Source organism: Giraffa tippelskirchi, chromosome 2, assembly GCF_054371585.1.
Source record: "Giraffa tippelskirchi isolate mGirTip1 chromosome 2, T2T-mGirTip1v1.2.pri, whole genome shotgun sequence".
Taxonomy (NCBI): Eukaryota; Metazoa; Chordata; class Mammalia; order Artiodactyla; family Giraffidae; genus Giraffa; species Giraffa tippelskirchi.
In genome coordinates, this window is record NC_137276.1 from 177,414,380 (window position 1) to 177,441,077 (window position 26,698).

The following is a 26,698-nucleotide window of genomic DNA, read 5'->3' on the forward strand; positions in this document are numbered from 1 at the left end:
ACATGCAATCTTCCAAGACTGAATCAGGAGGAAATAGATCTGATCAAACTGATAATTAATAGTAAGATTGAATTGTAAGTAGAAAAACTCCTGGAAAACAGACTCCAGAACCAGACAGCTTCACAGGGGAATAAAGAATTAATACCCATCCTTTCAAACTGTTCCAAAAACTGAAGAGGAAATACTCCCAAATTTATTCTACAAGGCTACCATTACCTTGATACCAAAACCAGACAAAGACACTAAAAAACAAAAACAAAAACTACAGGCTAATATCTCTGATGAATATATATACAAAATCCTCAATAAAATGTTAGCAAACTGAAGTCAACAATGTTTAAGAAGATCATACACCATGATCAGGTGGAATTATTCCAACGTTGAAAGGATAATTCAATATCTGCAAATAAATCAATGTGATATACTACATTAACAAAATGAAGGATAACACACACACACATCACAGGACACACAGAAAAAGCATGTGACAAAATTCAACATGATAAAAATCTTCATCAAAGTTGGTATAGAGGAAACATATCTCAGCATAATGAAAGCCATTTACAACAAACTCACAGCTAACATGACACTCACTGGTGAAAAGCTGAAAGTTTTTCCTCTACAATCAGGAACAAGACAATGATGCCCACTCTCACCACTTACATTTAACATTCCTTTGGAAGTCTCAGCCACAGCAATCAGAGAAGAAAAACAAATAAAATGCATCCAAATTGGAAGCAAAGATGTAAAACTGTCTCTCTTTGCAGATGACATGACCAATATACAAAACCTTAAAGTCTCCACCAGAATACTATTAGAACTAATTTAAAAAATCAGTAAAGTTGCAGAGTACAAGATTGATATTCAGAAATCCATTGCTTTTCAATACACTAATAATGAGCTATCAGAAAAATAAAAAGAATACAGTCCAATTTAACAAATCAAAAAGAATAAAATATATAGGAATAAATTTAACCAAAGAGGTAAAAAAACCCTGCACTCTGAAAATGATAAAACACTGATGAAGGAAATCAAAGATAAAATGAGCAATGAAAAAGATGTTCCATGTTCATGGATTGGAAGAATTAATATTGTTAGAATGTTGACAACACCTTAAGCAATCTATAGATTTAATGCAAGCTTTATCAAATTACCCATGACACTTTTCATAGAACTAGACAAGTAACCCTAAAATTTATATGGAGCCACAAAATACATAAAACTGCCAAAGCAATCTTGAGAAAAAGAGCAAAGCTGGAGATACAATGCTCCCTGACTTCAGACTATCCTATAAAGCTTCAGTAAGTAAAACAGTATGGTACTGGCACAAAAACAGACTCAGATTCAGTCCAGTTCAGTCACTGAGTTGTGTCTGACTCTTTGCTACCCCATGGACTGCAGCACACCAGACCTCCCTGTCCATCACCAACTCCCGGAGCTTGCTCAAACTCATGTACATCAACTCGTGATGCCATCTAACCATCTCATCTTCTGCTGTCCCCTTCTCTTCCTGCCTTCAATCTTTCCCAGCATCAGGGTCATTTCCAATGATTCAGTTCTTTGCATCAGGTGGCCAAAGTATTGGAGTTTCAGCTTCAGCATCAGTCCTTCCAATGAATATTCAGGACTAAGTTCCTTTAAGATTGACTGATTGGAACTCCCTGCAGTCCAAGGAATTCTCAAGAGTCTTCCCCATCACCAAAGTTCAAAAGCATCAATTCTTTAGCACTCAGCTTTCTTTATAGTCCAACTCTCACATCCATTCATGAATACTGGAAAAACCATAGCTTTGACTATACGGATGTTTGTTGGCAAAGTAATGTCTCTGCTTTCTAATAAGCTGTCTAGGTTGGTCATAGCTTTTCTTCCAAGGAGCAAGCGTCTTTTAATTTCATGGCTGCAATCACCATCTGCAGTGATTTTGGAGCCCAAGAAAATAAAGTCTCTCAGTGTTTCCATTGTTTCCCCATCTATTTGCCATGAGGTGAAAGGACCAGATGCCATGATCTTCGTTTTTTGAATGCTGAGTTTTAAGTCAGCTTTTTCACACATTTCTTTTACATTCATCAAGAGGCTCTTCAGTTCCTCTTTGCTTTCTGCCATAAGGGTGGTGTCATCTGCATATCTGAGGTTGTTGATATTTCTCCCAGCAATTTTGATTTCAGCTTATGCTTCATCCAGCCTGGCATTTTACATGATGTACTCTGTATATAATTTAAATAAGCAGGTTGACAGTATATAACCTTGATGTACTCCTTTCCCAATTTGGAACCAGTCTGTGTTCCATGTCTGGTTCTAACTGTTGCTTCTTGACCTGCATACAGATTTCTCAGGAGGTAGATAAGGTGGTATGGTATTCCCATCTCTTGAAGAATTTTCCACAGTTTGTTGTGTTCTACACAGTCAAAGGTTTTGGTGTAATCAATAAAAAAAAAAGTAGATGTTTTTCTGGAATTCCCTTGCTTTTTCTATGATCCAATGTATGTTGGCAATTTGATATCTGGTTCTTCTGCCTTTTCTAAATCCAGCTTGACCATCTAGAAGTTCACGGTTCAGGTATTGTTGAAGCCTGGCTTGGAGAATTTTGAGCATTACTTTACTAGCATGTGAGATGAGTGCAATTGTGCAGTAGTTTGAACATTCTTTGACATTTCCTTTGGGATTGGAATGAAAACGGACCTTTTCCAGTCCTGTGGCCACTGCTGAGTTTTCCAAATTTGCTGGCATATTGAGTGCAGCACTTTCACAGCATCATCTTTAAGGATTTGAAATAGCTCAACTGGAATTCTATCACCTCCACTAGCTTTGTTCGTAGTGATGCTTCCTAAGGTCTACTTGACTTTGTATTCCAGGATGTTTGGTTCTAGGTGAATGATCACACCATCGTGGTTATCTGGGTCATGAAGATCTTTTTTGTATAGTTCTTCTGTGTATCCTTGCCACCTCTTCTTAATATCTTCTGCTTCTGTTAGGTCCATACCATTTCTGTCCTTTATTGTGGCCATCTTTGCATGAAATGTTCCCTTGTTATCTCTCATATTCTTGAAGAGATCTCTAGTCTTCAAGAAAGTATGAACTCCCCAGGTCAGTAGGTACCCAATGTGCTACTGGAGAAAAGTGGAGAAATAACTCCAGAAAGAATGAAGAGACAGAGCCAAAGTGAAAACAACACCCAATTATGGATGTGACTGGCAATGGAAGTAAATCAGATGCTGTAAAGAGCAATATTGCATAGGAACTTGGAATGTTAGGTCCATGAATTAAGGTACATTAGAAGTGGTCAAACAGGAGATGGCAAGAGTGAACATGGACATTTTAGAAATTAGTGAACTAAAATGGACAAGAACAGGCAATTTTAATTCAGATGCCCATTATATCTTCTACTGTGAGCAATAATTCCTTTGAAGAAATGGAGTAGCTCTCGTAGTCAACAAGAGTCCAAAATGCAGTACTTGGGTGCAATCTCAAAAATGACAGGATGATCTCTTTTCATTTCCAAGGCAAACCATTCAATATCACAGTAATCCAAGTCTATGCCCCAACCAACGATGAAGAAGATGAAGTTGAACAGTTCTATGAAGACCTACAAGACCCTCTAAAACTAACACCCAAAGAAGATGTCCTTTTCATCGTGGGGGCCTGGAATGCAAAAGTAGGAAGGCAAGAGATACCTGGAGTAACAGGCAAATTGGGCCTTGGAGTACAGAATGAAGCAGGGCAAAGGCTAACAGAGTTTTGCCAAGAGAATGTGTTGGTCATAGCAAACATCCTCTTCCAACAACACAAAAGAAGACTCTACACATGGACATCACCAGATGGTCAATACTGAAATCAGATTGATTATACTTTTTGCAGCCAAAGATGGAGAAGCTCTGTATAGTCAGCAAAAACAAGACCAGGAGCTGACTGTGGCTCACATCATGAATTCCTTATTGCCAAATTCAGACTTAAATTGAAGAAAGTAGGGAAAACCACTAGACCATTCAGGTATGACCTAAATCAAATCCCTTACGATTATACAGTGGAAATGAGAAATAGATTCCAGGGATTAGATCTGATAGACAGAGTCCCTGCAGAATTATGGATGGAGGTTTGTGACATTGTACAGGAGGTAGTGATCAAGACCATCCCCAAGAAAAAGAAATGCAAAAAGATAAAATGGTTGTCTGAGGGGGCCTTACAAATAGCTGAGAAAAGAAGAGAAGCTAAAGGCAAAGGAGACACAGATTAATGGAACAGAACAGAGAATCCAGAAATAAACTTGCATACTTGTGGTCAATTAATCTAAATCAAGGCAAAAATATACAATGGAGAAAATACAGACTCTTCAATAAGCGTTGCTGGCAAAACTGGACAGCTACATGTTAAAGAATGAAATTATAGCTTTTTCTCACACCAAATACAAAATAAACTGAAAATGAATTACAGACGTAAATGGAGGTTGCTCAAAAAAGCTAAAAATTGAGCTATCATATGATCCAGGAATTCTGCTCTTAGGTAGGTACATGAAGAAAATAAAAACATGAATTTGAAAAGATCCATGTTCCCCCATATTCACAGTAGTATTATTTATAACAGCCAATATGTGAAAGCAACCGAAATGTCCATCAACAAATGAATGCATAAAGAAGATTTGAGATATATATAGTATTACTAAACCAAAAAAAGAATGAAATTATGCTATTTGCAACAAAATGGATGGACTTGGAGGGTATTATATTTAATGAAATAATAGAAAGACAGAGAAAGACAAGTACCATAAGTTATCACTTTTATGTGGAATCTAAAAAATAAAACAAGTTAGTATGACAAAACAGAAACAGATTTACAGAAATGGAAAACAAATTAGTGGTTATCAGTAAGGAGAGGAAAGGGAGTAGGATAAAATAGGGCAACCCACTTCAGTATTCTTGCCTGGGGCTTAAGAGGTACAAATTACCATGTATGAAATAAATAAGCTACAAGGATATATTGTACAGCACAGGGAATAGAGTCAATACTTTGTAATAACTTTAAATGGAGTATAATCTATAATAATACTAGATTACTGTGTTGTACACCTAAAACTAATAAAATATTGGAGATCAACTATGCTTCAGGATTTAAAATTGGGCTATGAATTTGAATAGATATTTCATAAAAGAATATACAAATAGCCCATAAACATATGAAGAAGATGCTCAATAACATTAGTGCTCAGAGAAATGCAAATTAAAATCATGATAAGGTATCACTATATACATACTACATTGGGTAAAAATAAATAGATTGAACACAAAGTATTAGCAAGGATGTTAAGCAACTGAAATTCTCATACATGGCTAGTTAAAGGGTAAAATGTTACAGCCTCATCTGAAAACAGTTTAGCAGTTTATTATAAACACATATTTACTATATTACCCAGCAAACCTACTCATAGCTGCTTACCAAGATAAATCCAACAAACACAATCTCTTGTGTCTTCATAGCAGCTTACTGCTAAGAGTCAGTCTAACCATTGTTAGTATCAGCATTTTATTATTGACCAAAACATTTGCTCCCCCCAAATGTTTTTAGAAATACTTATGTCTTTAGTTTAAAAGGTTAAATGATCTTTGAATCTTTGTTTTCTATTTTTTTCAGAATCTATAAGAATAATAAAGTCTCATTAAATCATACAGCCTTCTAATACTTAGTATATGACAAGATTGCACAAATATTTGCTAAATAGGTACATTTTATTAGGTTTCCAGGCAATAAAATGAATATGCATAATTTAAATATTATTAGCTTTAATGTTACATGTATATAAGAGAAAATCTCATTTCATTCAATCATGAACGCACAGAATGAAATAGTGAGTTGATATCCTCTTTTTTCCAGACATGTTTTATACCCAAAAATCACTTGTATGAAGCTTTTGAACAATTTTGTCCTCACATTGAATACAGAGTGTGGCTAAAACTTGGACTTTCTATTACTGCCAAAAAAATCAGGGAACATTTGTCTTATGAGGTAAGAGGTGCTTATGTGAAATTGTCCTTCTCTCTGAATGAAAATGAACTAAAGTATTGTAGAAATTAAATATTTAGGAATTTATATTAATCTTTATAAACAATAGACTATGAAATTATATTTTTCTTATAGGATTGGAATTACAAGATGCAATTGAAACTCAGTAACATTTATGTAAAAGATATACCAAAGAACACCAAAACCGATATCTATGATGAAACAGTAATTTATGTCATCCTCATCCATGGAGCTGTGGAAGATTGTCAGTCACGAAAAGCTTATAAGGCTCCTTTCTTAATTCCTATAACATGTCATCAGGTAAAGAAATATTGATTCATATCTTCAGGTCAATATTCCATTTGTCCAACAATGAGTTAATAGTAGAAGTGTCACTTTTCCAACTTCCCATTCTCTCCAATTCCCCTACCACTCCATAAGGGCACACACAGCACACACACTCCAAGTTCATTGATTGCTTTAGCACTGGGTAGCCCAAACACCAAGGTGTTCCTATTCACTATCAATGAATCAGGCCAAGCTATACATTTTGACCACAGTTAGATTTTGAGGTAATTGTAAATAGCAAAAGAGGACCTATTCAGTTCATGTACATATTGCAGGACTACTCTCTTTGGATTGTATCAACAGTGCTGTGAAATGGTTCTTTCAGTCCTAAGCTGAAATGAGTATTACTGATATTTCTTCAGCTACTTTGAAAGTGAATGTAAAAATGAAGGACTTTCTCATATTTAAGCTGTTGAGTTACGTTTGTGCTTAGTTGTTCAGTTGTGTCTAACTCTTTGCAACACCATGGATGTAGCTCACCAGGCTCCTCTGTCCGTGGGATTCTCCAGGCAAGAATACTGGAGTGGGTAGCCATTCCCTTCTCCAGGACCTGGGTCTCCTGCATTTCAGGCAGTTTCTTTACTGTCTGACCCTCCAGGGAAGCCCAATTAAAATGAAAAGCTGTGCTGCGAGAAGAAAGAGAGAATGAAGGAATATCACAGTATACGTGTGTGTTTGTGTGTGTATGTGTGTGTACTGGGATAGAGTAAGAGAGGCACATGTCTGGGGGAATCAGAGGACACATAAAATACTGCTAAAGAAAGTAAATTGAAAGAGAGACCTAGAGTTAATTAAAGTAAGCTTATTTTTTGGGCAACTATGACAGAAACAGTGCTAGATGCTAAAGTGATCAAGACAAATGAGTCTTGCAACTTGCCTTCAAGAGATCTTTCAACCAAACAAAAAGAAATATATAAAAATAGATACACAAATGTGTACAGCTATGATAGAAGTGCTTAAAAGGTAAATATGGGACACAGGAAAAATATGTTGGAGGTAAGAGGAATCCTGAGCTGAGAAATGGTCATAAGAAAATTTTCCACGTGGATACCACTAATCTGATAGCCAGTGAGAGGAAGTGAAACATTATTCTTAACTATGGTACTCCCTACCTGTATTCCTGAATATGTAATAATAGAGCTTAGTTAGGGATGCTGCGCTGGGATCACTTCAATATCTAATTACAATGTCAATTTTCAGGCCCAGATATTTAGAGAGGGTCTGAGATAGTAGCTTACTAGAGAGCATCTAATTGTATGATTTTTACTTAGAAATTAGCTTGTAATCTGTTGACTTTCAGATACAAGGCATTGAAGATTTCACAAAGGTAACAATTGTTCAAACTTCAATTTATTCTAAAAGATTCAGGTGGAACACTAGAAAGTATATAGCTTCACATAAACCAGCTGATCCAACAACATCAGGTATGTAAGTTATAATTCTTTGAATAATTGGGAACTTATTTTTCTTTTATGAAATAGTCCTATCGTATTTGGAAACTTGTATGCACTCTGCCTAAAGTATTGAGGAATCCTTTTAACTGCCATATTTGATATCCAGTGTGTGAATTATGACTGAGAATATCTAAGTTATAGTTAGAAATTTTTCTATATTTAATCTATAAAATAAATACATAATCATAATAGGTATCACATATTATAAACATTTTAAGTATATAAAAATAAAGTGAAAAAAAGACTGATGAAGAAATTTCTAGTTCTTTCCAAAAGTTAAAATATTTTATATATAAAATATATAATGAAATATATAATATATAATGAAAATGTTGTGTTGTCTTAATGACAGAGATATAAATCATAGAACTGAATAAATAACCTTATTATAAGCCTATTCCCCATACAAAGTTTGCATGAATGAAATTGAATTATAATATAAATGATTATTTAAAAACTGATACTAAGCTATTGATTAAAATTTGGAAAATAAATTTGAAATAGTTTTAAAAATTGAATTGTATTTGAATTATGGAATAAATAATATTCTTCAATATTTTTCATTCCTCTGAAGGAGACATTGTTTAAATTTAGGAATACAGAAATTAATTTTAAAATTCTGTGTTGATAAAAATATTACCAATCAAGAGATCAACAAAGGACAGTTCATGGAAGAAAAGTTTTATTGAAAACAAAATACATTTTCTACAGACGAAAGTTCAACACTACTAATATTTAAAGAAATAGAAATTAAAAAGTAATTAGAAATTAAATAGAAATTAAATATTAGCCTATTTCATTCATGAGATTTTTAAAGAATTATAATGACTAAAGCTCAAAAAAATGTAGTGAGTGGGAGAGAGGTTTAAGAGAAAGGGGGATTTATGTATACTTATGCCTGATTCATGTTGTTGAATGCAGACACCAACACAACATTGTAAAACAATTCTCCTCCTATTAAAAATAAATTTAAAAACTTTTTAAAATGTAGTTTTTCTGATATACATTCTTATCTTGACACCAGTGCAAATTGATCAAATAAGTTTATCACAAGATTCCCTAAAAGTGTCACAAGCCCTAAAAGTGTTTATATCCCTTGCTTAAATAATGTAATTTCTAAATATGTCAATTATATCTCAATAAAAATAAATTAATCATATAATTACTAGACATTTATTGTAAAGAAATAAAGCAAAAGATAATTAAGGTAATTAAGCATTATTTATAAGAATAAAAAATTAGAAGTTATCAAAATGTCAGTACAACAGTAAAGATTAATAAAACTAAAGCTGATTCTCTGAGATGATAAACAAAATTGACAAACCTTTAGCCAGACTCATCAAGAAAAGAAGAGAGAAGAGTCAAATCAACAAAATTAGAAATGAAAAAGGAGAGGTTACAACAGACAATGCAGAAATACAAAGGATTATAAGAGACTATTATGAACAACTATATGGCAATAAAATGGATAATCTGGAAGAAATGAACAGATTCTTAGAAAAGTTTGATCTTCCAAGACTGAACCAGGAAGAAATAGAAATTTTGAACAACCCAATTGCAAGCACTGAAATTGAAGCTGTGATCAAAAATCTTCCGAAAGACAAAAGCCCAGGACCAGATGGCTTCACAGGAGAATTCTATCAAACATTTAGAGAAGAGCTAATGCATAACCTCAGATATGCAGATGACACAACCCTTATGGCAGAAACTGAAGAACTAAAGAGCCTCTTAATGAAAGTGAAAGAGGAGAGTGAAAAAGTTGGCTTAAAGCTCAACGTTCAGAAAACTAAGATCATGGCATCTGGTCCCATCACTTCATGGCAAATAGATGGGGAAACAGTGGAAACAGTGTCAGACTTTATTTTTGGGGGCTCCAAAATCACTGCTGATGGTGATTTGCAGCTGTGAAATTAAAAGACGCTTACTCCTTGGAAGGAAGGTTATGGCCAACCTAGATAGCATATTTAAAAGCAGAGACATTACTTTGCCAACAAAAGTCCATCTAGTCAAGGCTATGGTTTTTCCAGTGGTCATGTATGGATGTGAGAGTTGGACGGTGAAGAAAGTTGAGCTCTGCAGAATTGATGCTTTTGCACTGTGGTGTTGGAGAAGACTCTTGAGAGTCCCTTGGACTGCAAGGAGATCCAATCAATCCATCCTAAAGGAGATCAATCCTGGGTGTTCATTGGAAGGACTGATGTTGAAGCTGAAACTCCAATACTTTGGCCACCTCATGCGAAGAGTTGACTCATTGGAAAAGATCCTAATGCTGGGTAGGATTGGGGGCAGGAGGAGAAGGGGATGACAGAGGATGAGATGGTTGGATGGCATCACTGACTCGATGGACATGGGTTTGGGTAGACTCCGGGAGTTGGTGATGGACAGAGAGGCCTGGCATGCTGCAATTCATGGGGTCGCAAAGAGTCGGACATGACTGAGCAGCTGAACTGAACTGAACTGAATGCCTATCCTTCTGAAACTTTTTCAAAAAATTGCAGAGGAGGGAACACTTCCAAACTCATTCTATAAGACTACCATCACCCTGATACCAAAACCAGACAAAGACAACACAAAAAAAGAAAACTATAGGCCGATATCCCTGATGAACATAGATGCAAAAATCCTCAAAAAGAGTTCAGCAAAAAGAATTCAGCAACAGATCAAAAAGCTCATACACCATGATCAAGTTGGATTTATTCCAGGGATGCAAGGATTCCTCAATATATGCAAATCAATCAATGTGATACACCGTATTAACAAATTGAAAGATAAAAACCATATGAAAATCTCAATACATGCAGAAAAAGACTTTGACAAAATTCAGCATCCATTTATGACTAAAACTCTTCAAAAAATGGGCATAGAAGGAACCTACCTCAACATAGTAAAGGCCATATGTGAGAAGCCTAGAGAAAACATTATTCTCAATGGTGAAAAATTGAAAGCATTCCCCCCAAGATCAGGAACAAGACAAGGGTGTCCACTTTCACCGCTATTATTCAACATAGTTCTGGAAGTCCTAGCTACAGCAATCAGAGAAGTAAAAGAAATAAAAGGAATCCAGATCAGAAAAGAAGAAGTAAAGCTCTCACTGTTTGCAGATGACATGACATAGAAAACCCTAAAGATAGTATCAGAAAATTACTAGAGCTAATCATTGAATTAAGCAAAGTTGCAAGATACAAAATCAATACACAGAAATCACTTGCATTTCTATATACTAACAATGAAAAATCAGAAAGAGCAATTAAGGAATCAATCCCATTCACCATCGCAATGAAAAGAATTAAATACCTAGGAATAAACTCACCTAAGGAGACAAAAGAACTGTACACAGAAAATTATAAGACACTAATGGAAGAAATTAAAGATGACATAAACAGAGGGAGAGATAGTCCATGTTCCTGGGTAGGAAGAATCAATATTGTAAAAATGACTATACTACCAAATGCAATCTACAGATTCAATGTGATCCCTATCAAATTACCAATAACATTTTTCACAGAACTAGAATAAAAATTTCACAATTCATATGGAAACATAATAGACCCTGAATAGTCAAAGTAGTCTTGAGAAAGAAGAATGGAGCTGGAGGAATCAACCTTCCTGACTTCAGATTATACTACAAAGCTACAGTCATCAAGACAGTATGGTACTGGCACAAAAAGAGAAATATAGACCAATGGAATAAGATAGAAAGCCAGAAATAAACCCATGCACCTATGGGTACCTTATTTTTGACAAAAGAGGCAAGAATATACAATGGGGCAAAGACAGTCTCTTCAATAAATGGTGCTGGGAAAACTGGACAGCTACATGTGAAAGAATGAAATTAGAACACTTCCTAACACCACACACAAAGATAAACTCCAAATGGATTAAAGACCTAAATGTAAGACCAGAAACTATAAAACTCTTAGAGAAAAACATAGGCAGAACACTTGATGACATAAGTCAAAGCAACATCCTCTATAACCCACCTCCTAGAGTAATGGAAATAAAAACAAAAGTAAACAAGTGGGACCTGATTAAACTTAAAAGCTTTTGCACAGCAAAGGAAACTATAAGCAAGGTGAAAAGACAACCCTCAGAATCTGAGAAAATAATAGCAAATGAAACAACTGACAAAGGATTAATTTCCAAAATATCCAAGCAGCTCATACAACTCAATACCAGAAAAACAAACAACCCAATCAAAAAGTGGGAAAAAGATATAAACAGACATTTCTCCAAAGAAGACATACAGATGGCTAACAAACACATGAAAAGACTCTCGATATCTCTCATTATTAGATAAATGCAAATCAAAACTACAATGAGATAACACCTCACACCAGTCAGAATGGCCATCATCAAAAAGTCTACAAACAATAAATGCTGGAGAGGCTGTGGAGAAAAGGGAATGCTCTTGCACTGTTGGTGGGAATGTAAATAGATACAGCCACTATGGAAGACAGTATGGAGATTCCTTTAAAAACTAGGAATAAAACCACAATATGACCCAGCAATCCTACTCCTAGGTATATACTCTGAGGAAATCACAATTGAAAAAGACACATGTATCCCATTGTTCATTGCAGCACTATTTTCAATAGCTAGAATATGGAAGCAACCCAGATGTCCATCGACAGATGAATGCATAAAGAAGTTGTGGTACATATACACAATGGAATATTACTCAGCCATAAAAAGAAACACATTTGAGTCAGTTTTAATGAGATGGATGAACCTAAAACTTATTAAACTGAGTGAAGTAAGCCAGAAAGAGAAAGATAAATATCATATTCTAATGCATATATATGGAATTTAGAAAATAGTACTGAAGAAATTTATTTACAGGGCAGCAATGGAGAAACAGACATAGAAAATAGATTTATGGACATGGGGAGAGAGTGTGAGATGCATGGAAAGAGTAACGTGGAAACTTACATTACCATATGTAAAATAGATAGCCAATGGGAATTTGCTGTATGGCTCAGGAAACTCAAACACAGGCTCTGTATCAACCTAAAGGGGTGGGATGGAGAGGGAGATGGGAGGGAGGTTCAAAAAGGAGGGGATATATGTATACCTATGGCTGATTCATGTTGAGGTTTGACAGAAAACAACAAAATTCTGTAAAGCAATTATCTTTCAATAAAAAAATTAATTAATTAAAAAATAAAATAGTAATTAAGGTAATTAAGCATTATTTATAAGAATAGAAATCAGAAGTTATCAAAATGTCTAATGATAAATGAATGGTTAGTTAAATTAACACATTAGTCAATACAATTAGGAGAAGGCAATGGCATCCCACTCCAGTACTCTTGCCTGGAAAATCCCATGGACGGAGGAGCCTGGTAGGCTGCAGTCCATGGGGTCGCGAAGAGTCAGACATGACTGAGTGACTTCACTTTCACTTTTCACTTTCATGCACTGGAGAAGGAAATGGCAACCCACTCCAGTGTTCTTGCCTGGAGAATCCCAGGGACGGGGGAGCCTGGTGGGCTGCTGTCTATGGGGTTGCACAGAGTCGGACATGACTGAAGCAACTTAGCAGCAGCAGCAGCAGCAATACAATTGAATACTTAATAAGCATTAAACAATTAATTTCCAAGGTAGTACCTTGGAAAAGACCAATGATACATGTCAAGTAAAAATAGCACTGATACAACATTGTCTTGCTAATTTTAAACAAATTTTACCTTTACTATGTTATAAATATAAACCTTTGAATCCATGTGAACACAATACTGTCATTCCATGGGTCCCCACTGATCTTCACATTAAGCAGAAACAGGACCTGGTATGGGAAACTTCACCATTTGCTCATTTTTCAGCCATCTTCCCTCCCCACAATCTAAAACATGGCCATTCCAAATGGCTAATGGTTCACATAATATGAGAGACCTCGTGGTCTCTCATTCTTGAACCTTTGCACATTTCTTCTCTTCCTTCTGCCTAGAACCCTCTAAAAGTGCTTGTCCCCACATCTCCCCATTCCATGGAGTTAACTTCTTATTCCTTAAATCTCAGCATCACTAATACATCCCATATTCGCAGAACTGCACTTTCCATGTGCTCCCATAGCCCATTATGCACACAATCCTATTTTCCCATCATGTATTTTTTTGTTTGTATGTTTGCTGATCTGTCTTTTCCAAGAGAGCATGGATCATCACTCATTTGCTTTCTTATGTATCCCCATTGCTTACCAATGGGCCTGGCATGCTCAGCACATATTAATATAGAAGTACTTTGGGGATGGTGGGACAGTAAGTGATTTTTGTCTCTGTACTTTCCAAACTTTCTGCACATTTGTTACACAATCTCCATAATAAAAGACTTTTCATCTCTTTTTTTAAAGTGACCCCATTTCCTACCAACTGAAATTGTCACCAATTTCAGATTACAGTGGCTTGAACTTGGTTGAATTGGATAGTTGGACTAATTAATATGGTTGTTTCAGTGTTTGAATTAATGCAGTCTTTTCTGAAGGAGCTGAATGCAGAACTTGTGAATATTCCCTTCCAGAAGAGACACATACTCAATTTGAAGCAGGTGAAAGTGGAGCACATGAAAATCTCTCTCAAGAAGAGAGAGATATTTATTTTGAAGGAGCCAAAAGTGGAACAAATGAAGATCTCCCTCAAGAAGAGACACGTACTCAGGTGAACTGAGAAATAGACTGAAAATACAGTCAGTTCTCCATATCCTAGAACACAGAACATGTGGATTCTGGGCCCTGACTGTACTATGTCATTCTATATAAGGGACTTAAGCATCCCTGGATTTTGGTATTCGTGGGAAGAGGGAGTGTGGTCCTAGAACCAGGCCCCTGCAAATACTTAGAGACAACTGTACCTCACTAGATCTCCATCAGCCTACCTGGACCTCACTAGATCTCCATCAGCCTACCTGGACCTCACTAGATCTCCATCAGCCTAACTGTAGACTGGATTTTAGGGAGTTCCAAGAGAGGTAGAGAATTTATTTTTTTTTCTAGTCTTTTCCAAGCTTGTTGTATTGTCCCAGGAGATGCTAATCATAATACCTAGAATATGAGAAATATTTGCTACAAATGAATATATCAGAAAATTGTATATTTGATTGTTAAAGATGTTTTACGTTGATTCAGTCCATTTACTCTATTAGCAGAAGGCATCAAACTTAAAACACATTCTCCTCCCCCAGAACTTGCCTCATGAGTATATGTTGAATGAAAGGTTATTATAGGTTCCATGAGGGATACTGAAGGTGTTTTTCTCATGTCCGTCTTTAACTCAAATGTGTCCAAGTTTTCAGGTCTTGAAGAGCCCAGCACTCTTCTTTAACACACAAGTTCTCATTCTATATAAAAGCAGGAAGTTCAGTTTATCCTTGAGTTTCAGAGTCTTCCTGGGGAAGCTTTCCCTCAAACCCTCCCTAGTTGTTGCTTGTTGCCTCAAACTGCTGACCCAATAGCATAGGGGTTGAGAGTGTGGGGTGTAGCATGAAAGTCTCTGGTTTGCTTCCTGATTCCATCACAATTAGCCATGTGACCTTGGACAAATTTCTCAACCTGCCTTAGCATCATTTTCCGTGTCTATAAAACAGATAAAATAATAAGTCACTTTCATATGGTGCTGCTATGGAGATTAAAGAAATGGGAAGTGCACTACACAGTATTTGACACTGCTTCTTAACATTGTAAACTGCTTCTCCAAATGTCTTTTGCTCTTCCCGTATTAACTTTCTTAAAAAAAACCATGAAAATAGTCACCTCCTCTAATTCTCCCAAACATAGTTTCTGCTGAAGACTAGGAAATAACGAAGGGAAATTACAGTTAATAAACAAACAAACAAAAATAGGATGAGGAAGACACTTAAGATAAAATATAAGATGGCTCCTTCCAGCTTACCGATTAAGCCATCTTTCTCCTTAGCCTTGGTACGCTGCCAAGCTTGTAGGATTTATCTTAATAGCATATTTGGGGGAATGAAGGGAGGAGCCAGGAAAGCTAATGCTCTCCCAGTACATAATGCCCCAAATTGCTGCTTTTACTTAATTAAAATGAAAATGATTTGCTTGAGAGTTGTTAACATAGAGGAAGTAGTTTGAAAGTGAGAGTCCATTAAATGGTAGAAACATCAGCTAGTTAGACATACAGAGAAGATCAACAAATTCTGTAATTCAATAAATGCTTGTTCTCCCTGATGTTAAATCTTGGCTATGTTTCTGAGCCAACTCCCTCCCCTCTCCCCTCAAAGCTTTCCCTGATTACCGCCAGCCCAGAACTGTAGCTTTACCTTTACATCATTAAAAAGCCTGTCACAATATTAAGTGGTTCCTTACAGAGCATTTTGGTCCATACACAGTGCTGCCACTGCCAGGAGTCCCAGCTGTAGGTCCCTTGACCTACAGACCAGATTTGACACCAGCTCTGCTTTATAAATCTTATTAACAGTCTCAGACTTTAACTCCTATCTCCATTTTTAGAAGCAAGAGCCTATGAAATCAGTTGCTAATATCATGATGGATAAGAGCCTCTATGAGAACACCTCGAATAAGCCTGAACGGAAGCCTGGTAAGCTGGTTCAGTTTCCCCAACATGAGTGGGAGCATACCTGTTCCTAGAGATGTAGAAGGAACCCAGTTTATTTGCCTTTGTGTGATAATATGCTTATACCACCTTCTACTAGCCAGAAGATTCTTCTACTGGCACTAATTCTAAATTCTAATTTGGAAAATCAATTTAAAAATAAGATTCCTTTATCTGAATTTCTGGAAATTATAGTCTCATGGTTCCCTCTCTATATTCTGCCATTTAATCTCACATGCAACACTAGCTGCTCCCAGTTTGGTAGGTTGTTTTACAGGTAGCCATGTAATGTGGAAGATATGAGCAGACAATAAGCTATGACTTCATGTTTAAAAATTTATGTTCTAGTTAAGGAGACAAAACATACCACACAGAAGGCAATTAAATGACAACACAAGAAACACAGTGGACAGTGTCAACAGAAGTTAAATGAATTCAAAAGAAACAGGTAGCTACTGAGCATAGCAAAGTCTTTGTAGAGAAAAGAAGCTGATGTTTAGAACAGAAGATGCAAGAGACCAAGACTTTTAGGAAACAATGAGTAGACCAACCTGGCTGTTGGCAGTACAAAATGTCATGTCTCTGGGGAAATATTTGTGTTTGTAAGTGTTTTATATGACCTTCAGAGAAATTTTTTATCTCCACTTAAAAAACATTAACTGTTGAATACCACTTCCTATGACAAAGATCATATTTTAAAATACATTTAAAGGCTAACGATACACCATGTAAAAGGTGTTTGAAAGAATTATTTGCAACACAATGAATATCTTTACTTGGGGCAAATGTGTACAAAATGATGAGGAAAACACTATGATACCAACAGCAAACTTATGAACAGCAAATTCAGGGAAAAGACAATATCCAAAATGTGGAGAAAATAAAAAAAGCAAAACTAAACAACAACAAAGTATTAACATTTTTTAAAGAACTATTTTCATTCAATGGTAAAATTATTTCCTTTGAAATAAATGAAAATAGAATGATACTTGTTTTCTCAAATTTAGCTGGTGGATAAGCAATTTGTCAACAAAAGTCATAAAAATGCTCACACAGTTTGCCTCAGTGATTTCTCTTCTGAAAATCAATCCAAAGAAAGTAATACAAGGTATACAAGTAGACAAGTGTGCAAAATGTCTAAGACACTACTATGTCTAGTGACAAAATGAAGCAGGGCAAAGGCTAATAGAGTTTTGCCAAGAGAACCCACTGGTCACAGCAAACACCCTCTTCCAACAACACAAGAGAAGACTCTACACGTGGACATCACCAGATGGTCAACACCGAAATCAGATTGATTATATTCTTTGCAGCCAAAGGTGGAGAAGCTCTATACAGTCAGCAAAAACAAGACCAGGAGCAGACTGTGGCTCAGATCATGAACTGCTTCTTGCCAAATTCAGACTTAAATGAAGAAAGTAGGGAAAACCACTAGTCCATTCAGGTATGACCTAGATCAAATCCCTTATGAGTATACAGTAGAAGTGACAAATAGATTTAAGGGACTAGATCTGATAGACAAAGTGCCTGATGAACTATGGACAGAGGTTCGTGATATTGTACAGGAGACAGGGATCAAGACAATCCCCATGGAAAAGGAATGCAAAAAAGCAAAATGGCTGTCTGAGGAGGCCTTACAGATAGCTGGGAAGAGAAGAGAAGTGAAAAGCAAAGGAGAAAAGGAAAGATATTCCCATCTGAATGCAGAGTTCCAAAAAATAGCAAGGGGAGATAAGAAAGCCTTCCTTAGCAATCAATGCAAAGAAATAGAGGAAAACAACAGATTGGGAAAGACTAGAGATCTCTTCAAGAACATTAGAAATACCAAAGGAATATTTCATGCAAAGATAGGCTTGATAAAGGACAGAAATGGTATGGACCTAACAGAAGCAGAAGATATTAAGAAGAGGTGGCAAGAATACACAGAAAAACTGTACAAAAAAGATCTTCATGACCCAGATAATCACAATGGTGTGATCACTCACCTAGAGCCAGACATCCTGGAATGTGAAGTCAAGTGGGCCTTAGAAAGCATCACTACGAACAAAGCTAGTGGAGGTGATGGAATGCCAGTTGAACTATTTCAAATCCTGAAAGATGATGCTGTGAAAGTGCTGCACTCGATATGCCAGCAAATTTGGAAAACTCAGCAGTGGCCACAGGACTGGAAAAGGTCAGTTTTCACTCCAATCCCAAAGAAAGGCAATGGCAAGGAATGCTCAAACTACCACACAATTGCACTCATCTCACATGCTAGTAAAGTAATGCTCAAAATTCTCCAAGCCAGGCTTCAGCAATACGTGAACGGTGAACTTCCAGATGTTCAAGCTGATTTTAGAAAAGGCAGAGGAACCAGAGATCAAATTGCCAATATCCGCTGGATCATCGAAAAAGCAAGAGAGTTCCAGAAAAACATCTATTTCTGCTTTATTGACTATGCCAAAGCCTTTGACTGTGTGGATCACAACAAACTGTGGAAAATTCTGAAAGAGATAGGAATACCAGACCATCTGACCTGTCTTTTGAGAAACCTGTATGCAGGTCAGGAAGCAGCAGTTAGAACTGGACATGGAACAACAGACTGGTTCCAAATAGGAAAAGGAGTACGTCAAAGTTGTATATTGTCACCCTGCTTATTTAACTTATATGCGGAGTACATCACGAGAAATGCTGGGCTGGAAGAAACACAAGCTGGACTCAAGATTGCCGGGAGAAATATCAATAACCTCAGATATGCAGATGACACCACCCTTATGGCAGAAAGTGAAGAACTAAAGAGCCTCTTGATGAAAGTGAAAGAGGAGAGTGAAAAAGTTGGCTTAAAGCTCAACATTCAGAAAACTACGATCATGGCATCTGGTCCCATCACTTCATGGCAAATAGATGGGGAAACAGTAGAAACAGTGTCAGACTTTATTTTTTTGGGCTCCAAAATCGCTGCTGATGGTGATTGCAGCCATGAAATTAAAAGACGCTTACTCCTTGGAAGGAAGGTTATAGCCAACCTAGATAGCATATTTAAAAGCAGAGACATTACTTTGTCAACAAAAGTCCGTCTAGTCAAGGCTATGGTTTTTCCAGTGGTCATGTATGGATGTGAGAGTTGGACGGTGAAGAAAGCTGAGTGCCGAAGAATTGATGCTTTTGAACTGTGGTGTTGGAGAAGACTCTTGAGAGTTCCTTGGACTGCAAGGAGATCCAATCAATCCATCCTAAAGGAGATCAATCCTGGGTGTTTATTGGAAGGACTGATGTTAAAGTTGAAGCTCCAATACTTTGGCCACCTCATGCGAAGAGTTGACTCATTGGAAAAGATCCTAATGCTGGGTAGGATTGGGGGCGGGAGAAGAAGGGGACGACAGAGGATGAGATGGTTGGATGGCATCACTGACTCGATGGACATGGGTTTGGGTAGACTCCGGGAGTTGGTGATGGACAGAGAGGCCTGGCATGCTGCAATTCATGGGGTCGCAAAGAGTCGGACATGACTGAGTGACTGAACTGAACTGAACTGAAAGTGTTCAACAATGAAAAAATGTATAATTTCAGTTCAGAATATCCATAATACAAGGAGTGTCATACGACTATGGTTGAGTTCAGTTCAGTAGTCCAACATAAAATGTAAAAGCTGAATTCAAAACTGTACATATAACATGTTTAGTGTAAACAAGGCCAGAAAAGATAAATCCAAATGATGTAATTAATAAAAGGGAGAGTAAGGATGGTCTTATTTACCTCTCTTATTTTATGTGGTTTTATTACTCATAATGAAAAATATGATTGTAAAACTCTAAAGAATTATTCAAATATAAATTGCTTGAAAGTTGTCTGTTGTCTTTTGTACCACACTTTAAACTCAGAAATCCATAGTGTTAGGAAATGTGAAAGTAAAAGTGTTAGTTGCTTAGTCGTGTCCAGCTCTTTGCAACTGTAGCATGCCAGGCTCCTCTGTCCATGGAATTCTCCAGGCAAGAATACTGGAGTAGGTTGCCGTTCCCTTCAGTTGGGGGATCTTCCCAATTCAAGGATCAAACCCTGGTCTCCTACACTGCAGGCAGATTCTTAACCATCTGAGCCACCAGATGGTAACAGCCAGAGCCAAAACTCAATGCATGATAATGACTCCAGTCAGTTATTCCCACAATGGCAAACCCTCCTCCTGATAGTCCATAAACTACCGCACCCAATTCAACAGACCCCAGGGATTTCTTGGATGCATACTCCCAGTTTAAATCATGCTACTACCCCTTATGATGACAAATGATTCACATTTACTTGCTCAGCTTCCTTCCCTGGTGTCATTAATAATGACCAGATGTTTCTTGTGGAAATAAAACTGACCCTCCAGGACATCCTATTCTGGGTTGTGGGTCACTGTTGAAAGATTCCAGAGTTCTTTTGTCTTTGTTCGTTTTCTTTCATTTCCATTTCTTTTAGAAATGGTTGACAAGGCTGTTTAGAAGACCGAGACATGTACTGGCCCTGCTGTCATGAGATGCCTCCTGTTTTTGAAGCACGTTTTCCTACCTCAGGAGGGAGCAACTTTGAGTTGAATCCTATGTGGATATTCTTGGTGCCATACTGAAAGAAGTTTGGACTTTGCAACTGTTTCATTCAAAATATATATATATATTTTTCTTTTTTTGCAAAATTTCCTGTATTTAAAATATCTATTTTTAAAAATATCTAAAACACCCCAGAATATCTTAGAGTAAGTTTTAGTTTTAGAACCAGAAAATAAGCTTATGCTACCTGGATAGTTTGTATATTACTCTTAGAAAAAAATGATTTGATTCAGTTTATGAAAATTAAATGCTATTAAAAAGTATTTTAAATGTTGCTCTTGAACCAAGTGTTGATTTTTGTCATTCACTCAGTGAAGTGTCGTTGCATTGCACTCATCCTGGAAGCCCTCAGTGATTTAAAATAGCAAATAGAAAGGATTTAATCCTTTCTAAAGGATTTAACCACAGAAAGACTTAACCATGTAACTCAGCCCTAAATAAAACTTTTGGTGTCCATTTTGTTCATGATTATATTTACAATAGGCATCACATGATTTTTAAAAATAATCTTAACAGTGAAGAGATATTGCATTGCTTCTGTATGCTGGTATATAACAAATGCTGTACAGTGATAAACTTATGTAATCTTCACAGTAATCATATAAGGTATGTACTATTATTTCCAATTTACAAGTGAGTAAAGAGTGAATTGAGTACTTTGTGGAAAACCTCATAGCTAGTAAGAGGCAGAGCAGAAACCTGAAAACAAGTCTGTGATTAGCGATTGTACCATATACACCTCCAGTATGGTAGGTCCTAAATAAGTATCTGAAGAATTAATAAAAATTTGAATATATATCTTCAGGATCATGCCTTCACCCAGGGGTTGGAAAATGTTATTCCAAACTTTGTTCTTGCTGCAACTGGTGGTAGGCATGTTTTTCAAAGAAGCCCAGTGTAGAGATTCCATTCATAAATTGTGCCTGTGGAGGAGATAGTTTGGTTTGTTGCTGTTGAGAAAGTTAAATCAAACTGCTATTAGACTTCTCAGGTGGTCCAGTGATTAAGAATCTATCTGCCTATGCAGAGGACATAGGTTCAGTTCCTGGTCTGGGAAGGTTCCCCCCATGCCACAGAGCAATTAAGCCCATGCACCCCAACTACTGAAACCTGTGAGCCCTAGAGCCTGTGTTCTACAACAAGAGAAGCCACCACAAGGAAAAGCCTGCACACCGCAACTAGAGAAAGCTCATGCAGCAGTGAAGACCTAGTACAGCCAACATTTAAAAAAAAAAGACAAACTGCTGTCACTTCTCTCCAAAACTAACCTCAACAAGTTTTCTTCCAATGATAGATACATGACAGCTGTTTTAATATCTGAAGGACTTTTTTATTATTGAGATGTAGTTGATGTACAGTATTATCTGTTACAGGTGTACATCATAGTAATTCACAATTTTTAAGATTATATTTCACTTTTAGGTATTATAAAATGTTGGATACACTTCCTGTACTGTAGCTTATTTATTTTTAAACATAATAGTTTGTATCTTTTAGGCCCCTACCCCTATATTGTCCCTCCCCTCCCCCCTGCCTCACTGGTAACCACTGCTTTGTTCTCTATATCTGAGAGTCTGTTTCCGTTTTTTTTTATAGTCACTAGCTTGTTTTATTTTTAGATTCCACATATAAGTTCTATGTATTTGCCTTTCTCTGTCTGACTTATTTCACTTAGCATAATACCATAGGATCTTATTAATGAGTACCCTTTCCTGAGTTCTGAACCAAGTGAAAATTAAGACAAAGGATTGAGACAATTAGAACCTAAAACACACATATCCCACCCTGCCACCCCCACACACACACACCTCTTTATTAGTGACTGAGTTGACTTACAATACATGGTTGCCTTTTGACCCCCAGATTTGGACAGTTTTACTACTGTAAGCATTTGTCATTAAGCTTACTACATAGCTGAGAACAGCAAAAACTAAGGTTTCTAAAGGTGAGATCACTCCTAAAAGAAATCAGAAAGAAGGGGCTGAACAAGAACATCCAGATTCTGCTTCCAAATTCAACCTGATAAGCCACTCCACCTCAGCAGAATGAATGAGGAGGTGGTGACAGGCCAAGAATGTTAAGGCAACAGAGAGTGAAGCCCTTGATCTGGAGCCAGACACCAGGAGGGAGAAGGGCTGTCCAACAGTAGTCATCACTGAAAGTGAGAGCAGTGTGCACTAGACACTCTGCTGAGAGCTCTGCCCTCATTTCAGCTTGGGCAATCACTACACAAACTGTGGATGGTAGGCACTAGTAACGGAGCTTAAAGAATTCAGAAACTTACTCAAAGTCACAGCTAGACGTGATGACACTTGGACTTACATCCCCTGAATGAATTCAGAATAATTTACAATGCTTTATAAGTTTTCTAGATTTTATTTTGGAAATCTAAGCCATCGGAGGAGAGAAGGACATACTCCACAAATATTATTATTGTCAATGTCTGACTAGGAACATGTCCTTGAGTGTAAACATCTCCACATGGGGAAAGAAGCCTGCACAAGGCACCGAGATGTGAAATAAACTCAGTACCTTGCAAGGTGTATACCCACCCTGCTCAGCATCATGTGATGGTTGTGTGCCCAGAACTCCTCCTTCACCAGAAAGAATGTAATGCGGGTTTTGGACTGAGAAGGGCGCTTGGAGTTCATTTCCATTAGACTCCTCACAGGAAGCCTACTTGTCTGCCTTTAATATTTTTAGACAAGTGCTTTACTTGGTCTTTTCACCCTTGGGACTTTATTTTTGGCTTAGCTTTTAACTTTTACAGTGCTTAAGCCTAGTTTGTATTTTTTTCCCGGGTACATATCTCAATTTTCTATATTCCATGTTAATCTTACTAATGAAAAATAGGAAACTTTGCAGAAAAAAGAACATTCTTCCCAAGGGTCATTCATTCTCAAAAAGTAGTTCAAACAATGACAAGGAAGTGTGCTATACCATCCACCTGCTTGGGTACATTGTAGGAGCCCTCTCAGTGAGTTGAAAAAATTTCCGTTTTGTTTCCAAACCATTCCCTTATTATTAAAAATAATCCTTTGTGATATTATTGCCACCAGGAAGTCATATGCTAACACCCCTTCACCAGATAGCAAAATTCCAGCCCCAAATTCACTTAGAGGGATTGGAACTGTGTTACCGCTTCCTTTTTAAAACTAGAATTGCCATCATTAAAATGTCTACAAATGACAAATGCTGAAGAAGGTGCAGAGAAAAGGGAACCCTGTTACACTGTTGGTGAGAATATAAATTGGTGCAGGTACAATGGAAAACAGTACCGAGGTTTCTAGAAAAACTAAAAATAGAGTTGCCATGTGATCCAGCAAGTCCACTCCTGGGCAAATGTCCAGACAAAACTATAACTTAAAAAGATATATGCACCCCTATGTTCGTAGTAGCTCTATTTGTAATAAACAAGACATGGAAACAATCTAAATGTCCATCCACAGATGAATAAAGAAAATACAAGATCTTACTATATATATAGCACAGAAAACTATATTCTATATCATGTGATAAACCATAATGGAAGAGAAGATAAAAAAGGAGATATATATATATATATATATATATATATAGGACTTCCCTGGTGGTCCAGTGGTTAAGACTCTGTGGTCCCAGTGCAGGGGGGTCTGGGTTCGATCCCTAGTCAGCAAACTAGACCCTGCATGCCACAACTAATACCCAGTGCAACCAAATAAAAAAAAAAATTCATAAAAAAAAAGATATGCGTGTATAACTGAGTCACTTTGCTGTATAGCAGAAATTAACACATTGTAAATCAACTACATTTCAACAAAATTTTAAAAAATAAAAACAGCTAAAAACTCCTTAATGAGAAATATTAGCAATTAACAGTCATAGTTTTCAAACACGTAACTCTCTGACATTAGCCAGGACTCCTAATCAACTCATATTCTGTACCCAAAAGTAAATAGAAAATTATACTCAGGAAAACGTCTCAATATTAACCCATCACACAGCCTTCACTCTGTGAGACTTTTTGAAGGAAAAGAAGAATGGTGAAGTCTTAACTAAGCTATTATATTCCTGACTCTACAAGCTTTCTTAAATAAACCAGTTCTTTTCCTGTCATAAAATGTTCCAAAATTATTTTGCTTAGCATAAATAGCTTTCCCAGCTTCTATCTCTAATCACAAAGTCTAAAAAAGACTACCTAGCGCTAGATTTATACCGCCTAGTTTCTTGAGACTGAAAAAGTTCAAAGAATCACTGTTATCCAAAAGGCCTCTAACAAGCTTTGGCAGCTAAAGTCAGATTGGAGTTGAAAGCGTCAACTAAAAGTCACTCACCATCTGGTTCTGCAAGAATTGAGTCATTAGCCACTGCAGTTGCTGATCTTCAGCACATCCTGAAAGGAATTCAGGGCGGAGATCAAGAATGAGGTACTGTGTGCTCTGGGAAAGCTGGCATATTGAATAAATATTAAACCAGAATGTAATGAGGATCATTGGCTATCCATTAATGAGATTACAAAACTAAAGAAATCTTGCCCTTTTATTAATATATAGCCAAACTAATTCAAAATATTGTAAACATTTTTTTCAGAATAAATAATGTCTAGTCCTCAAATAAGAGGACTTGACTGCATTATTTGTCACACATTAGTTATCCTGACTTCATTTGATAATATGTTTGCTGATTGTCCTCTAAAAGAGAAAATTTCCTCTTACTGTTTTACCCGGGGGTAGTTTTGCCATCTGGAGCCAGGAACTAGCTGAAGTTTGATGCCTCTCCTCCCAGGAAAACTGGGAGATATGGGCCTTATCTTCTATGGTGATTGAATTTTCAAAAGATGGCCCCTAGGGCCTGGAAGAAACATTCCTGGATTGCTTGTCCACCTCTCAGTCAGTTTGTGAGAAATTGCTCCAGGAAACCCCTCACAGAGACAGCCTGGAGAGCACCCCAGGGGGCAAGAGTGATGGGTCTGGTGTTATACAACTAATACTCAACTTCTCTAACATGGCTTCTTCTGAGCTGCCTCCTCACGCTGCCCTCTGTTGCAGGTATGACCTCTACATTACTCCAGGACAAGCAATAAAGTCTTCTTGCACTTTGTGTCATTTCATTTCAAGGAGGTCCATGAGGGCAGGCTTATATCTGCTTTGTTCACCACAGAATCCATAGTGATCAACACACGGTAGGCGCTCAATATTTAATTGCTGAAGGAGTGCAGGAACAGATAAGTGACCAAACTGAAACCAACCACCAACTATAAGAATAACTTTAAAAATCCATAATTCCTGACCTCAAGTTAATTTCTTTCATTTTTTTAATCTCTCTCTGTTGAGATATAATTTGCATATAGTAAAATGCACACTTTTGGGTATACAGCTCTGTGAATCATGAGAAATGCATACAGTCATGCCACCACCACCACAAGATACAGAACAACAACAACAGAAAATTCCCTGGTCCTAGAAGTTCAAACCTTCTCCTACTCCTCTTCCTGGCCACCAATGGTGTGTTTTCTGTCCCTACAGTTTTGCCTAATCCTGAATGTCACAAAAGATAGGCTTTAAGACTAGAGTCTTCCACTCATTCATCTGAGATTCGTCCTTGTTTTTGTATATATTAGTTGCTGTTGTTCAGTCCCTAAGTTATGTCTGACTTTGTGATCCCATGTCAGGCTTCCCTATCCTTCACTATCTCCCAGAGTTTATTCAAACTCAAATCCACTAAGTCAGTGATATCATCCAACAATCTCATCCTCTGTTGTCTCCTTCTCCTCCTTTTAATATACATTATAAAAAGT

The 26,698-nt window shown here is 36.9% G+C and overlaps 1 protein-coding gene across 2 annotated transcripts in view; it reads left to right on the forward strand.

The window, feature by feature from the left end:
* SLC9C1 (solute carrier family 9 member C1) overlaps positions 1-21,196 on the forward strand; it is a 111,215-nt gene extending 90,019 nt beyond the window's left edge. The window contains exons 24-29 of one of the 2 annotated variants that reach the window (XM_081542250.1): positions 5,863-5,994; positions 6,127-6,312; positions 7,640-7,763; positions 14,274-14,446; positions 16,255-16,342; positions 20,795-21,196. In XM_081542250.1, coding sequence (XP_081398376.1) covers positions 5,863-5,994; positions 6,127-6,312; positions 7,640-7,763; positions 14,274-14,446; positions 16,255-16,342; positions 20,795-20,817 — 726 coding nt within the window. In that variant the 3' untranslated portion in view covers positions 20,818-21,196. The remainder of the gene's footprint in view (positions 1-5,862; positions 5,995-6,126; positions 6,313-7,639; positions 7,764-14,273; positions 14,447-16,254; positions 16,343-20,794) is intronic. The other variant, XM_081542260.1, reaches the window with a different exon arrangement.
* Positions 21,197-26,698: the final 5,502 nt, after the last annotated feature.